General features: G+C 40.8%; 1 protein-coding gene across 1 annotated transcript in view; it reads right to left on the bottom strand.

Annotated features, from left to right (window-relative positions):
• The window catches only part of SLC2A12 (solute carrier family 2 member 12), a 37,266-nt gene extending 23,063 nt beyond the window's left edge, over window positions 1-14,203 (bottom strand). The window contains exons 1-2 of the mRNA XM_074948453.1: window positions 13,916-14,203; window positions 3,777-5,114 (exon numbers count right to left, since the gene is read on the bottom strand). Of these exons, the coding sequence (XP_074804554.1) occupies window positions 3,777-5,114; window positions 13,916-14,042 (1,465 nt within the window). The 5' untranslated portion in view covers window positions 14,043-14,203. The remainder of the gene's footprint in view (window positions 1-3,776; window positions 5,115-13,915) is intronic.
• Window positions 14,204-15,015: the final 812 nt, after the last annotated feature.

The raw sequence follows: 15,015 nt of genomic DNA on the forward strand, positions 1-15,015 counted from the left end.
GATGTTGCATGTTTTTTGTTTTAGATGTGTTTTTAACCAACAGGATTATCACACTCAAATTCACGGGTCTCATTTAGGAAAATAATCTCATCATTAGGAATTTCCATTGCCTCAGTCTTACAACTTAAGGGTGACCAATGGAGGAGTTTACTTTTATTTACAACAAAGAACTTTTTATTTCTGTCCCCAAATGGTTATCACATCATAGATATGACTTACTTTCTATTATTCCAATTAATTTTCTTCCTTTAGTATGTGGTCATGAGCAGATACCCTCTATAGAAGACGTTTGTTTCCTAGTCTATATTAAATACATTTTCACTATTGCATCCAGCTTTCAATATAGGCAATGTATCTGTGATCCATCTACGTACAGCATTAAACTCAACATCCCACTTCTGTTCTGTGTTCTGTTTTAAGGATAGTGTCATCTGTAGGCTCAGATTTCTCAAGTCCTAAGTGTATGGCAAGTTCTTATGCCTGAACATAGGTCCTGAGGGCCCACATCTCTTTGCAAACACTCACTGAAATCAAACAAGCTTCTACTTCACTCACCTTGCCTTTGCAGCTTCATGTTCACTATGGATTGATAATTATCTGCTGTGCAAGTATTTTTGTTTCCTGATGAAGGGGACTCCTCCCCATTTGACCTTTTTGAAATGCCAGATGTTGATGACAGAAGATAAAGAAGCCAAAGGTGTGTCAAGTATGTCTAACATCTGCACTTTAGTTAATAGGAGCTGATGGTGCTTATGTGAGCAGTGTCAGCGAGACAATGTGTGCTGTCCTGCAGTGTGGTGCAACACTGATTTATTGTGCTTGTAATATACCCTAATCATTGTCTGAAACCGAGTGTAAGTGAAAAGCTGGATCGCACTTCATCAAACTTAATGCAAAACAGAGAAATAAAGCTGCCCCTCTTATCTTGCATAAGGGCTTGTTTATATAAATATACAATATATTGGAATTAAACTAGGACTAGACAGCTGCTCTCTTGTCTACAACTCTTTTATAATGCAAAAAGGCTTTAATCTATCTGTTTTCATTACGGTTGTGCCTGAGTGCTTTCATAAGCAGTAATAGACAGTAATATTTAGCAAATCAGTTCATTAGAAAATCTAATTGCTTCTAGTAATTTGGTAAAAAGAAGAAACCACTGAGGTACAAAAATAAAACAAAAAATGGCTACCAAGAAAGGCAATAATAACTGGACCTCACACTAGAGCCAAAAGTCTTTGCACAGTAGGAAAAAAGGAAGATGAAAGAGTTGGATTGGAATGATGGATTCACATGCACTCTCCATAAGGATTTGAACTACACATACTCTAAATATCATATGTTTTCTAAATAGACAAAAGGCTATTGTAGCCAGCTTTGCCCGGCTGGGTGAGGTGGTGGGTGCAAGAAACCTTCTGCCCCTTTCAAGGGTAGGCACAATTCCATCTGCCTGGAGGTGCTCATTACTCAAGAAAGAATACAGATGCCAAGTGAGGTCAGCCCCAGCTCTCCTTCTTCATATCAACCAACAGAGCAAGCCAGACATGGAAGGGAAGTTGCATGCTGCACTCACTGAAAGGGTAGTGAAACCTCCACTACAGTCTGCACCATCTGGGGCCCCATGCAGATTGTCTGGCTTTGTCAGTCAGAATGTTCTGGAACTTATACTGTGGCATTGCCCCTCCCTTTCCCACATGGGACATGGTTTAAAAGTAACAATTTGGTAGACAGTGTAACAGGTTGAGGGGATGAGTAATCCAAACATTTTAAATGGGCCATTTTATATAATTGAGGGATTGTTTTTTTAAAAAAAGCTAACACTAAGAAAATTTAATTTAACAGACGAAATCTACACATTTGAAATATCTTTAAAGTGTTTGAGCTGCAAGCAGAAGAAGCCAGGAGTTACATATGAAACTCAATCCTTATCCTGCCTTTCAGCCACGGCACATATAATTACAATATATAAAACCCTCTATTATTTATAGACTCCAACAATTCCTTGGTTCAGTTAATCTGAGCTTTCTGTATTTAATCAGTTTTAGCTGAGCATTGGACACTGAGTTACTACACTGCATAGATACACCACCATATTTTGATTTACTTCATATACAGTGTACATCGCAGACATGCCCTTGTTCAAACCTATCTACTTTAAAGTCCCTAGAACTCAAGCGTCTGTGGAAAGCAACTCGATTGCATCCCCAATGCTGGAATAAGTTGCCCCTTCCAATAAAATAGATGTCCACATTTTGTTTCATTTGAAGAAACTTTTAATTCCTTGTTTTAAGAAAACTTGTTAATGGAAAAGGAATTGAATTTGTGATGCTTCCCTACTGGTTGCTATTCTAGGATTAGTTTGTGCTCTCTGTTACACTGGTGTAAATCTGAAGTAACTCTTTTTAGTGATGTAACTCAGGATTTATACCCATGTAACTGAGAACAGATAACAGTCCTTAGACTGGTTATAATGTACTGAAGTATGCTGGAGTAACTGTCAAACTGCTATCCTTTAGGTGTCTCTTGGCAATGAATATTTATCTCAGGCAGCTATCCTAGTGAGCTATTTATCCTAAATAAATAACTGTTGTTGGGTTTTGTCTTCACATTTTTGCCTTTTGTATGACAGTAGGGTTGTTATGCTCCTGGTAAACTCTTTGTCATAATTAACTTCAAGGAGTACAGTATGTTTCCAAGCCAAGTGTGTGTCAGGGCACACAGGCACACAAAGTCTGTTAATAAATAATGGGCTTTGTGCATGCACATTTTACAATCTGGTTTAAAAAAAAATCAACCCTATGTGAAAAAGAAGAAGGAAAAGAGTAGTTTTAGTCACTGGGAATGGGAATGGCAGGAAAGTTGTCTTCTATCATTAGTGAGGACCCTGCAGTGGTGTTTCTTCTAAAAGCACACTTTGGTTTAAATGGATATTTTATAGATTGAACAATTCTTAACTTTTTGTTGTTTATTCTGTTCAGGATAGGAAGTGTATGGGCCAAGAGAGTTTACTCAGTAGGATTAAATGTTTTCCATTTCCTAGCAGTAGGTTGGGTTACATGGTCAGCGTGGCTACATGCTCCAGAACCTCAGCTGGAGTCAATCGGTGTAGCTCCTGTTGATTTGGGAATGCTATGCTCATTTGAAGCATCTAGCAATATGTTTTTAACTTGGGTTTATGAGCCATCACAGTATAGCTTATGTATTATCATTTACATGGTAAGAAAAGAAAAGAAAAGAAAAGAAAAGAAAAGAAAAGAAAAGAAAAGGGGTGGAGTGTGGGGGAATTAAAAATGGTTCTAGACACAGTTAATGTGATACAGAGTTTTTCACTTACAGGTCGCTGATTCAAATCAACACCAGTTGGCAGTGACTGAGGGTGAAATCCTGGCTTTGCCATTGACTTCAATGGGGTGAGGATTTCACCCTGAAACTTACCATCACTTGGATATTCTATAGACTTATTTTAAAATTTCTCAACCTACTTTGTAGTGGTAACATGCCCTCATCACCATTAGTGCTTCTTGAGGCGATCTTAGCAGAGAGGTCAAAGACTGACTGGGCAATGGAGACTGAATTGCTCTCTCGCCCGCCTTGGTTGGTGTCTCCAGAGTCTGTTGGCAGAGCAGCATGGTGGAAACACATTCTGCTGCTTAGTGTGATGTTTGTTCTGTGGATTGAGAACTTCAGTTTCCAGTGATGTCAACACGGGCATCTAAAACCAGTGCTTAATTTACTTTTAAATAAATCATTAAAAGGAATAAAAAATATGAAACACTTACTTGGTCCAAGACCTATGGAAAAAGCAGCAACATAAACAAGCAAGCTGGCCAAAGACAGCCATTTCAGAGCAACTGGAACTTCTACATTGTCTATTACTATGTGGGATCCTCTTTGGCTTGCTGCAGAGGTCTTTCCTCCTGCCAAGGCTGTGCTGTTCTGCTCCTCTGTCTTAGCAGTTTCAAATTTTCTCAGCGTGGTTAGCGATGTTCTGCCTTGGGAAGGCATACCAGCAAACTGCTCCCTGAGACTCTCATTGCTGGCACTCACGTTTCCTGGTCCATGAAAAATGGAATCTTCCAGGAACTGGTTTCTACAGATATTAGTGAAATTCATGTGTATATTAAGATTTACCAATCCCATGGTGACCAGTGACACTGCCATAATAGAAGAACCAATACACAGAAAGGTTTTGCTTCCAACTTGATCCACAAAAACAGTGGCTGGGATTGTACTAACCACTTTAACCACTCCAACTCCAGTCGAGGCCAAGCTAGCTGCTTCATTGCTCTGAAACCCAACTGACTTTAAAACAGTGGATGCATAAAATAAAATGTTAGGCTGTCCTGTTGTTTGCACAAAAAACACTAGCGTGAGGCCTATTAGCATTCGGGCTCTCATATTGTCTTTTGAACGGAACAGGTCCAAGAAACTGTACTGATGTTCATCTTTCAAAGAAGACTTGATCACAGTGAGTTCTTCAGCAGTATTTGAAGTTGCCCTTAGCCTTCCCAGTACCTTGCTAGCAGCTTCATCGTTACCTTTCATAACAAGAAACCGAGGACTCGGTGGAAGGAAATACATGGCAATAGCTTGTAAGGCACCTATTGGTATCACAAGGCCAAACATATACTTCCAGCCATGGGAAACATTGGTGAATACATAATTTGAAATGTAGGCAAAAAGAATGCCAATCACAATCATAAGTTCATTTAATGATACAAGCAGACCTCTTCTATGCTGTGGGGCTATCTCAGCGATATATACACATGTTGCAATTGAGGATAATGATATTGAAATACCAATAGCAATCCGTCCTACAATAAGTATGCCATATGATGAACTGATTATCAAGATCAGGCTTCCCAGTACAAGTAAACAAGATGCTATAATAATCGCAATTCTCCTTCCAAATCGGTCTATTAGGAATCCACCAGTAAGTGATGCTAGTAAGGCCCCAATGAGGAGGGAGCTTACGACTATTTCCTGTTGTTTGCAAGAAAGTGCTAGTATACTGCTTAGCTGAAGAAGAGCCCCAGAGATGAGTCCCAGTTCATAACCCATTAGGAATCCACTGATGGCAGCAATGGTAGATGATAGAAAAGTAAATGTTCCACATCCTGGAATTACAGAAGAAAACCAAAATGAGCTCTGTACCATTCTAGTCATCAATAATAAAGTTATTTTATAAACCTGTCCTCAAAATCTTATTCTGAGGTCTCAGTTTGGGGGGAAACGATAGGATCAAATGAAGAAAACCCAACAACATTGATCATATCAATTGACATTGCTGAAAGCAGGAAAAAATACATCATGTAATGCACTTCGTTTTTCCCCTTTATTTTTAGTATCTCTTAAGCACCTGATCCCAAACCCATTGAAAGACTCCCATTCAGTTATAGAGTTTAATGCCAGGAGGGAGCACCAGATCATCTAGTTTGACCTCCTGTATATCACAGGCCAGCAACATTACCCAGCACCTGCACATTAAACCCAACAACTGAGGCCAGGTCTACACTACAGATAAATATTGGTATAACTACGTTGCTCAAGGATGTGAAAAATTCACACCCCTGAGTGATGTAGTTATACCAACTTAACCCCCTATGTAGACAGCGCTGTGTTGGTGGGGAAGTTCTCCTGTCGACATAGCTGCCGCCTCTCAGGGAGGTGGATTAACTATGTCGCTGGGAGACGCTCTCCTGTTGGCATAGTAGCGTCTTCGCTAAAGTGCTGCGGTGGCGCAGCTGTGCTGCTGTAGTGCTGTACGTGAAGACAAGCTCTGCAATTAGACCAAAGTATTACGGCCCACAGGAGACTAAACTATTATGTGCCACAGACAGAGAATAGGAGGGACCAAGGTGCACCAGTGCCTGGGGAATGAGTAAGTGAGATATACGCAGATAATCCTGGCCAGTGACCCACACCCACACAGTTCAGGAGAAGGGGGGAAAAAACAAGGTCACTGCCACTTGCTGACTCCACATATGGCGATCAGTTAGACCCTGAGCATGTGAGCATAAACCAACCAGCCAAGCACTTGAGAGAGAAAATGTTTGGCGCCACCTCAGAGCCCTGGTGCTCTCTGTCCAGTGTTCCATCTCCAGCCGGGGCCATCCCTGATGCTTCAGAAGAAGAAGAGAAAAATAAATTGGTGCTGGGGGAAATCCCTTCCAATCCTAACCCCTGCAAGTGGTAAGCTGAAGCCCTGACACATGAACTTTTAGAAACGTAAGACGTAAACAAGAAGTGGGCCAACCGCAGGGCTGTTGAGCCCTGTCCCCTATCATCACAAGCAACCACATCAGACAGTCACACTCATAAATTTGTCCAGCTCTCATTTGACTTCACTGGCTTTTGGATCAGACCCTAAAGAAGTAAGCCTGCCCAACAGTGACAATGGAACAGACATCCAATACAGAGGCTTTTGCCAAGAAAGCATTTTTTTCCTGTTAAATTTCCAACATTTTTCCTGAGTTGAATTTAGTCGCCACGAAAGGCATCAGACTGACAGCCCTAGAACCCTTATCCACACAATTGGTATATTATAGACAAGAATAGTTCATGCTTCCTAACCAAAGTGCTTCAGTCCCACCTTGGAGGGACTAACTGTAGCTCACGAAAGCTTATGCTCAAATAAATTTGTTAGTCTCTAAGGTGCCACAAGTCCTCCTTTTCTTTTTGAGAATACAGACTAACACGGCTGCTACTCTGAAACATGTGAGAATATAGTTTATCCTGGACTCCCATTAAATCCTTGGCCTTGCTGAGAATGCTACGGTTGCTGATTCTGGGGGTGTTCCTTTGTGATGTGGACACTTATCCACTGGAAACCAGACTAAGATTTCCAACCCAGTTTTGCTGCTCCAGATAGATAGATTGGATATTTCAGATAAGCCAAATTTTGGGGTGCAAACCTCTGAACACTTTGGGATTCACTCATCATTAATCCTTGAGTTCTTTTTAACAAAAAGATCAGCTATTTCACATCAGAAACAGCACAAGGCGTAAGCAGACTAAGCAGTTGCTTAGAGCCCCGAGCAGCTCAAGGGTGCTCCCTATTAATTATTAGTATGTGTTGTGTGTGGGGAGGTCCCTAAAAATATTCCTGCTTAGGGCCCCCGATGGGCTAGCATCGCCTCTGTTTCACATAGTTTCTGATGGCTGCATCACTGGGAATAAAAACCAGATGGTGCTAGAATAGACAAAATGGAGAACATGTGCCATTGTATCTCCACTTTAAAATAAACTGTGTTTTATACAACTGAGATTCATTGTTTATTACTACAAGAAAGATGTAACTAATCATATTCTGCTTGTTGTGAAGCCTTTGCACCCTAGCCTTTGGTGGATAATTCTAGTTTATTATTGTTGGGTTAATTCTTCCACTCAGCATAGTTGTTGTTTTTTCTCAGTTGGCTGCCACACAATTAGAGCCCAAGTGAATTGACTGCTGATTTTCCAGTTAGTTGCAGAGAGCTCATGGACCAGTGGGAAGTGGCTTCTGCAACATAGCACAGACAGTATTTCAACTAATTCTTTTGGGGCAGCTTTGGACGAGTAGTTCAGTCAACTTGGCCTGAGCGTGGTGTATGGTAGAAAGATACCTAGTCCATCGGAAAGTAATGGATAGCTCTGCATTTAATGGATAGCTCTGTATTTATTTTCAGTTGCTGTGATCTCCTTTGCACTGTACCCAATACTTTTTTCTCCATTTAGGCCTACAGTATCCAAGAACAATAGGTTTATTGGCAGCACTGATTTGTGCAAAGTTACACTGTGGGCCAGATCTTCAGGGGACGTAAATTGGCTTCAACTGAGCTACTCCAATTTACACCTGCTACAAATCTAGCTCCTGGTATACATATGTGATACAGGTGTTAACCTCACTGCAGAAATTAACCTTCTCCCACCTTTGATCTTCTGCTTTTAATACATTAGTAGTGCTGGGGGAAAAAATCCTCCAGTTAGGTCCCGGTGGAGGAATTCAGTGGGGCAGGAATAAGACATTACTTATGCCCCCGGGGTAAATATTATGGTTATTTTAAAATAAATTATTTTTGATTTAAAAAAGTATGCCAGTTTGGTGTGGCCCTCAGACAGCTTGGAACTTGCCAGTGTGGGACTCAAGGCCACAAAGGTTGTGCACCACTGATACATGCCAATGTTTAATAAGAATAGGATGGTTATTGTATTGGTAATTTTAAATGTTAGCTTTGTTTTTTCACTCCTAGTTTGAGAACCTCCTCTAAGGCCTGAGGCTCATGTTATTAGACCTACTCAGTTTTACAAACTTGCGGCAACTAGTGTTACGCTGTTGATCTACAGCTCTCACCTCCTCTCTCTTCCCCAAAGCAGGTTTTGGAACAGCGAGTTATACCAGTCGAGCAGGTTTTTAATTTTTAGGGAAGACTCTGATTCCCATTTGTTGTCTGACAGTGACCCCCACCCACCACAGTTCTGCAGATGAGCCTATCATCTGTCAATCCTAACATCCTTTGGAAATGAATTGTGCTGCCTTTTCAAAGTTGGCCCTTGAATGTACAGCACCTCCTGGCATGAAAAGGGCAAATAGAACATTCTACAATCTCAGGAGCAAACTCTCTCAGCAGTTCTATGTGAATCACATTTAATCAGCAGTCATTGCTTTTCCCTGAAGACTATACCTATTTTTCTTATTATTGGGCCAAATCTTAATGTCCCTTACCATACTCAGTCCTTACTTGGGCACAATTTCCAATGGGTTAAATCCTGAGAGCTTTATTCAGCTTCCACTCAGGCCAAGTCTACACGACAGAGTTATATCGGTATAACTGTGAAAAATCCACACCCCTGAACGACGGAGTTATACCGACCTAACCCCCGGCGTAGACAATGCTCTGTTGACAGGAAAGCTTCTTCTGTTGACATAGCTACTGCCTCTCATGGAGGTGGATTAAGTATGCTGACGGGAGAAGCTCTCCTGTTGGCGTAGTAATGTCTTCACCTGCGCTACAGTTGTGCAGTTGTAGCACTGTATGTGAAGACAAACTCCAAGGCTTCCCCTGAAAAAATTCCCATTGACTTCAATGTGACTTTTGCTTTAGCACTTCCAGTAGTTTTACAGACACTCCTTTTAAATGAAAAGAAAAGGAGTACTTGTGGCACCTTAGAGACTAACCAATTTATTTGAGCATAAGCTTTCGTGAGCTACAGCTCACTTCATCAGATGCATGCTGTGGAAAGCGTAGAAGATCTTTTTATGCACACAAAGCAGGAAAAAATACCTCCCCCCACCCCACTCTCCTGCTGGTAATAGCTTATCTAAAGTGATCACTCTCCTTACAATGTGTATGATAATCAAGGTGGGCCATTTCCAGCACAAATCCAGGGTTTAACAAGAACGTCTGAGGAGAGGGGGGGTTAGGAAAAAAACAAGGGGAGATAGCTTACCTTGCATAATGACTTAGCCACTCCCAGTCTCTATTCAAGCCTAAGTTAATTGTATCCAATTTGTAAATGAATTCCAATTCAACAGTCTCTCGCTGGAGTCTGGATTTGAAGTTTTTTTGTTGTAATATCGCAACTTTCATGTCTGTAATCGCGTGACCAGAGAGATTGAAGTGTTCTCCGACAGGTTTATGAATGTTATTATTCTTGACATCTGATTTGTGCCCATTTATTCTTTTACATAGAGACTGTCCAGTTTGACCAATGTACATGGCAGAGGGGCATCGCTGGCACATGATGGCATATATCACATTGGTGGATGTGCAGGTGAACGAGCCTCTGATAGTGTGGCTGATGTTATTAGGCCCTGTGATGGTGTCCCCTGAATAGATATGTGGGCACAGTTGGCAACGGGCTTTGTTGCAAGGATAGGTTCCTGGGTTAGTGGTTCTGTTGTGTGGTATGTGGTTGTTGGTGAGTATTTGCTTCAGGTTGGGGGGCTCTCTGTAGGCAAGGACTGGCCTGTCTCCCAAGATTTGTGAGAGTGTTGGGTCATCCTTCAGGATAGGTTGTAGGTCCTTAATAATGCGTTGGAGGGGTTTTAGTTGGGGGCTGAAGGTGACGGCTAGTGGCGTTCTGTTATCTTCTTTGTAGAACAAAGTGGCTGGGAGTGGCTAGGTCATTATGCAAGGTAACCTATTTCCCCTTGTTTTTTCCTACCCCCCCCCCCCAGATGTTCTTGTTAAACCCTGGATTTGTGCTGGAAATGGCCCACCTTGATTATCATACACATTGTAAGGAGAGTGGTCACTTTAGATAAGCTATTACCAGCAGGAGAGTGGGGTGCGGGGAGGTATTTTTTCCTGCTTTGTGTGTATAAAAAGATCTTCTACACTTTCCACAGTATGCATCTGATGAAGTGAGCCGTAGTTCACGAAAGCTTATGCTCAAATAAATTGGTTAGTCTCTAAGGTGCCACAAGTACTCCTTTTCTTTTTGCGAATACAGACTAACACGGCTGTTACTCTGAATCCTTTTAAATGCAGGCTTTTTGTGATATTTCTGGGCGGAGAGGGGTTTAGACATTCCCTTTAAAAAATGCTTCTTTAAAAATATATATATATTTCTTTTGTTTTTGTGAGAACCCTAAAATATATATAGCAATTCACAGTCATGAGCTGCTAATATATATATTTTAATGGGAGGCTTCCATAAAAAATTCTAGATAAACCCCATGGCCAATGGGTGTGTGACTAAAAATAAAAAGGATTGAGAAAGCTATTCATTTATTTTTCCATTTCAATAAAAATGCTTTCTAACAACCAAGGAAGAAGGCAGCACTGCCTGGCAAACAAACTTATCTTTAAGAGCATTTGCTAAAAGGTTTATGCTTTGTTCCTGAAAAACAGACTGAGGATAGTAACAGTATAGCCTAGAGTTCAGCATGTGTAATTTGAAATTAGGGGTGGAGATGGGGGATGAAAATGTTATGGAAGGAGTGAATCCTTCCCCATAATTTTTTTAACCTGTCATTTGGTGCAATCTGAGCCATTTTAAAGTTAACTGTATATTATGAGATGCACGGGTAAGTCATTTCTGGCAGGGGAGATTTACAAGCTTTCAGAGAAGGGGTGATTCCATCAGAGGCAAGTAAAACCATCCTTATCTGCCCTTCAATTTGTAGCAGGCTCCTGACTATGGAAATTTCGAACTCTGTCCAGCACATCACAGCAGCTTCACAGCTGAGATTATTCCAGGCATGGAGATTCCTCTTGTGCACAAATGTTTCTACATTGTTTTTTAATTATTCCACAAAGCACATTTCAGTTTCTCTGTCTCCATAATGACACAATTTCTTTAAAAAAAATTGTAAATAAAATTATTTTGTTGTTATAATTTATTATTTGTAGTACACTAATGCCCACAATGCAGACAGAAGGAAATTGCTGCCCAAACAGGTATGTTGGCTATGGGATGTGGAGTCTTTCATCTCTGCGCCCTTGCTACAAATCCAGCCCACTGTCAGAGTGTCTGGAAATAGATGAATTTTTTTCAATCCCTCACCTTCCTGAACTGCCTCAAGGGTAATCTGGAGTGAGAAAGTCTCCATTTCCGGGAAAGAAGCAAACAGCTTTCGGGAAGGTTATAATTTTTTATATTTTTAAATGTTCGCTATTTGCAACTATCTAGAGATTTGGAAAGTTAGGTGCAGTTCTATCAAAAATAGGTTAATGGTAAATAGGTCAGGCAGTCAAAAGTGCATGATGAAAGGAGTTCATCACATAGATATGACTACCAAACAATGGGATTCCCCCTCTCCAATGGGACAAGGCATTTGTTTGTAGCCTTGGTAGATCATGAGATATCAAACCTTAAAACTGCAACATTTGTATGGAAAATTGATTTTCCCCTGGTTATCTCTTTCCTCTCCCTCTCAGAGCTGGACAGTTAGACTGGATAGTATAAGGAGAGCCTGGCTTTACAGGTGGAAGGATATGGGAAAAAAGTATTAACAAAAGTTTTTAAAATGCTCAAATATGTTTCTAAAATAGTGTTTCTCTAAAACATGTCGCATATGCAGAATACATTGTGTATACATTGTGGTGTGGTTTGCTGGCGCTTGTTGGGAATGGCTGCATAATTCATTCTTGGGTCTGGCTTTTGTAAGCAAGTTGGCATCCCAATCTCATGCAATAAAACCTTTATACCATCATGTAGTCAGTCTACCTCTCTAAAACTGAGTGTGAAAAAGATACATGTCATTGACCTGTTCTGATGTTCAAGGCTTCTTTAGACCCAGCATGAGGCCAAAGGGTAGGCATAAAATATCTTTGTTTTCTCTTGTTGAATTGCCAGTTCCTAAATTTACTTGCTTTAGGCCCCAGCCTTATAACTGGATTCAAGAGGCTTAAACAATTGCTGAATTGGGACCTGAGTCACGTAGCAAGCTTAATGTGAATCTCATTTCTTTCCTTGTCAGATAACATTTTATTTGCACCCCATATAATAATATTCACTTTTACTATCCAAAATTTTGACTAGATGGTGTAGCAAGTTCAGAAGCACTGTTCATTTTGGGAGCTTCATTTTAAACCTCAGGTATATGCAGCACCCATTGCCATGTACCTAAGTAATTCAGTTCCTGCTGATGGCACTATCCACCACACAGTGTGAGAACACAGTAGAATTCATATACAGAGCGATATTTGTTATTTACATAGGGGGGAAAGTTTTTCTTTCCCATGGAAGTTAAAACAGTTCAGAAGGATATGGGTCCTTTAAACTGGAGATTACTTTCAAGCCAGCTGGTGGAATACATATTTCATATATTCATAATTCTCCAGCCCTTTAACAATATTTTTAAAAAATCTTGCTGAAAACACAGTACTTTAAAACTGAAATTTGTACAATTGTTATGTGCCTGAAAAAGAAAACAAAGACAAAAAGAAAACCCAACCCAGTTCACGCTTCGTGGCTGCGTAAGTGCAAAAGACTGAGGTGTTGGAAAGTATGGGGTACTGGATACATTGTAACCTGACGACTATGTTGCATAAATAATGCACAGATTGTAAAAACAATAGTTCAATAATGTGTCCGCAAACTGAATGGCTTTTTGTTCATTAACCTTAGCTTCCCTGCGATCCCAGATATCAGTGGATATTGCTGGCCTTATCAATAACTTTTTATTACACGCCAACAATATCATTTGTGCCAATAGTATCTTAACATATTTGGGTTAGTTAGTTCATTGCAATTCATTTATTTCTAAGTGAACATTAACTCAGGCATAGCCCTCTCTGGTTTTCAGCAATATTTTCCTTCTTCTGCCTCAGTTGTAAATCACGGTAACAGAATGTAACGATTTTGTGTCCCCTCCTTCTGATCTCAGTAAAAGAATCTCTAGATGTACAAAATGTGTTACACCAGAGATTGGGAGAAACTGACAGTTAAAACAGCAAAGTGCAGATGGATTAAAGTTGTTCTATACTTGCAAATATTTTTTTCAGTAGTAATTTCATATTGGATTCCTAGTCTGCAGACCCAAAGTCAAACTGCCATAAGCAGGTGCAACTCCCAATGAAGTCCATGAGCTCCAGTGATTTCAAAGGGAGGGTTGAATTTGGTCCTTTGTGTGCATGGGTCGCAATAGAATAGCCATTGTGGGCATCAGTGGCTCTTTTGATCTTTCAGGTGACTAATCTGCAAAAGGAGAAGTATTTACACATTAGAGGGTGCATACATGAGCTGTAGGATCAAGGCCTTCAGGGGGAAGTATTTCAAACACCCTCATTGAAAAGGAAAGGTGACACTTTGTTTTTTGCTCACATTTTCCCTCTCTTGCAATGCCAGGAATTAGGGGGCAGACGAAAGGTGTTAATTTAGACTCTCCTGGCTTTTGCCAGGCTATTTTCTTCCAAACCCGAACATTAGTTACACATATTTGCTCTATTGTCATTCAGTCACAGCTGGCATTCAAACTGTGCCACATTACCTGTCTGAGTGGGAAGCTTGTGTAGGTTGGTGTTGCTGCTGCGGCTGCCTCTGTTATCGTCACTCTCCCCTGTTCTCATTTTCCTGCCCTGCTGGTTGAGGTCCTCCGCATTCTGCACAGGGACCATTGCCCTTTAACAGCTCTATTCCACACTTCAGGGTAGAAACACTTCACAGGGCAATTGTCCGTCCCATGCTGCCAACAAACACACAGGTTATTTTCCTCATGGCAGAGTGATACAGAAGCTTACAGAGTGTATGGCACAGAGTGATTTGTGAACAACTTTGTTTCTATTTCAGAAGGCTTTGCCCTTTCTAGTGACACAGGCTGTTGCTATTCTTGGTAGCCTATCACAGGCAAGTGGGAGGGCCATCTTGCAGAAGTATTGGTTTTGCCTTTAAACAAACAGTTGAAGCCATTAGGCATTCACACAGAGCTCAAGGCACATTCTTTAGCCATTAGCTTAAAGGATCTCTTTTGTGTTAATGTACCTTTAAAAAAAAATAAAAACAGAGAAGGAACATGAAGGGAGATTTAAACTATTTGCTGCGTCAGCTAAAGTTAGGGCATTGAATACACACAGATGGTGTCAATTAATTCTTTTGAACGATGAACAAGTTATTGAGATAAATTCTAGAGAGCAAAGCAGCGTCAGTCTTTCAGCCTCTGAGTGCAGTGCCCAGTAGTAGTGATGGTATATTTTTAGTCATTTCTACCATGCCGGAGTTGTGCATGGCACTTTACAGATGAATAAAAAGACAAGCACCTGCCACATGAGTTTAGAGTCAAAGGGCCCAATCCTGGGCACTGCTAAGTACCCACAATTCCCACTAACTACAACCAAAGAAAGGGGCAATAATAAACAAAGGGGGGGGGGAAGCAAGACAAAGGTTACAACAGTGAAAGATGAGCTATGTACATAGGGCTAGATTGTGCAACCCTTACTTGAGCATCAGTGAGGCGAGCTGCAAATGTAGGCATGCACCAAGTGAGCCGCTAGGGTGGTGTAGACTTTTAATTTTGTTTCTTTTTTGTTTTGTTTGTTTTTGTTGCAGTTAATGCATTAACATGTGGGGACAGAACGGGAGTGAAGGCGAGGG

The sequence above is a fragment of the Natator depressus genome, chromosome 3 (genome assembly GCF_965152275.1).
Source record: "Natator depressus isolate rNatDep1 chromosome 3, rNatDep2.hap1, whole genome shotgun sequence".
NCBI lineage: Eukaryota > Metazoa > Chordata > Testudines > Cheloniidae > Natator > Natator depressus.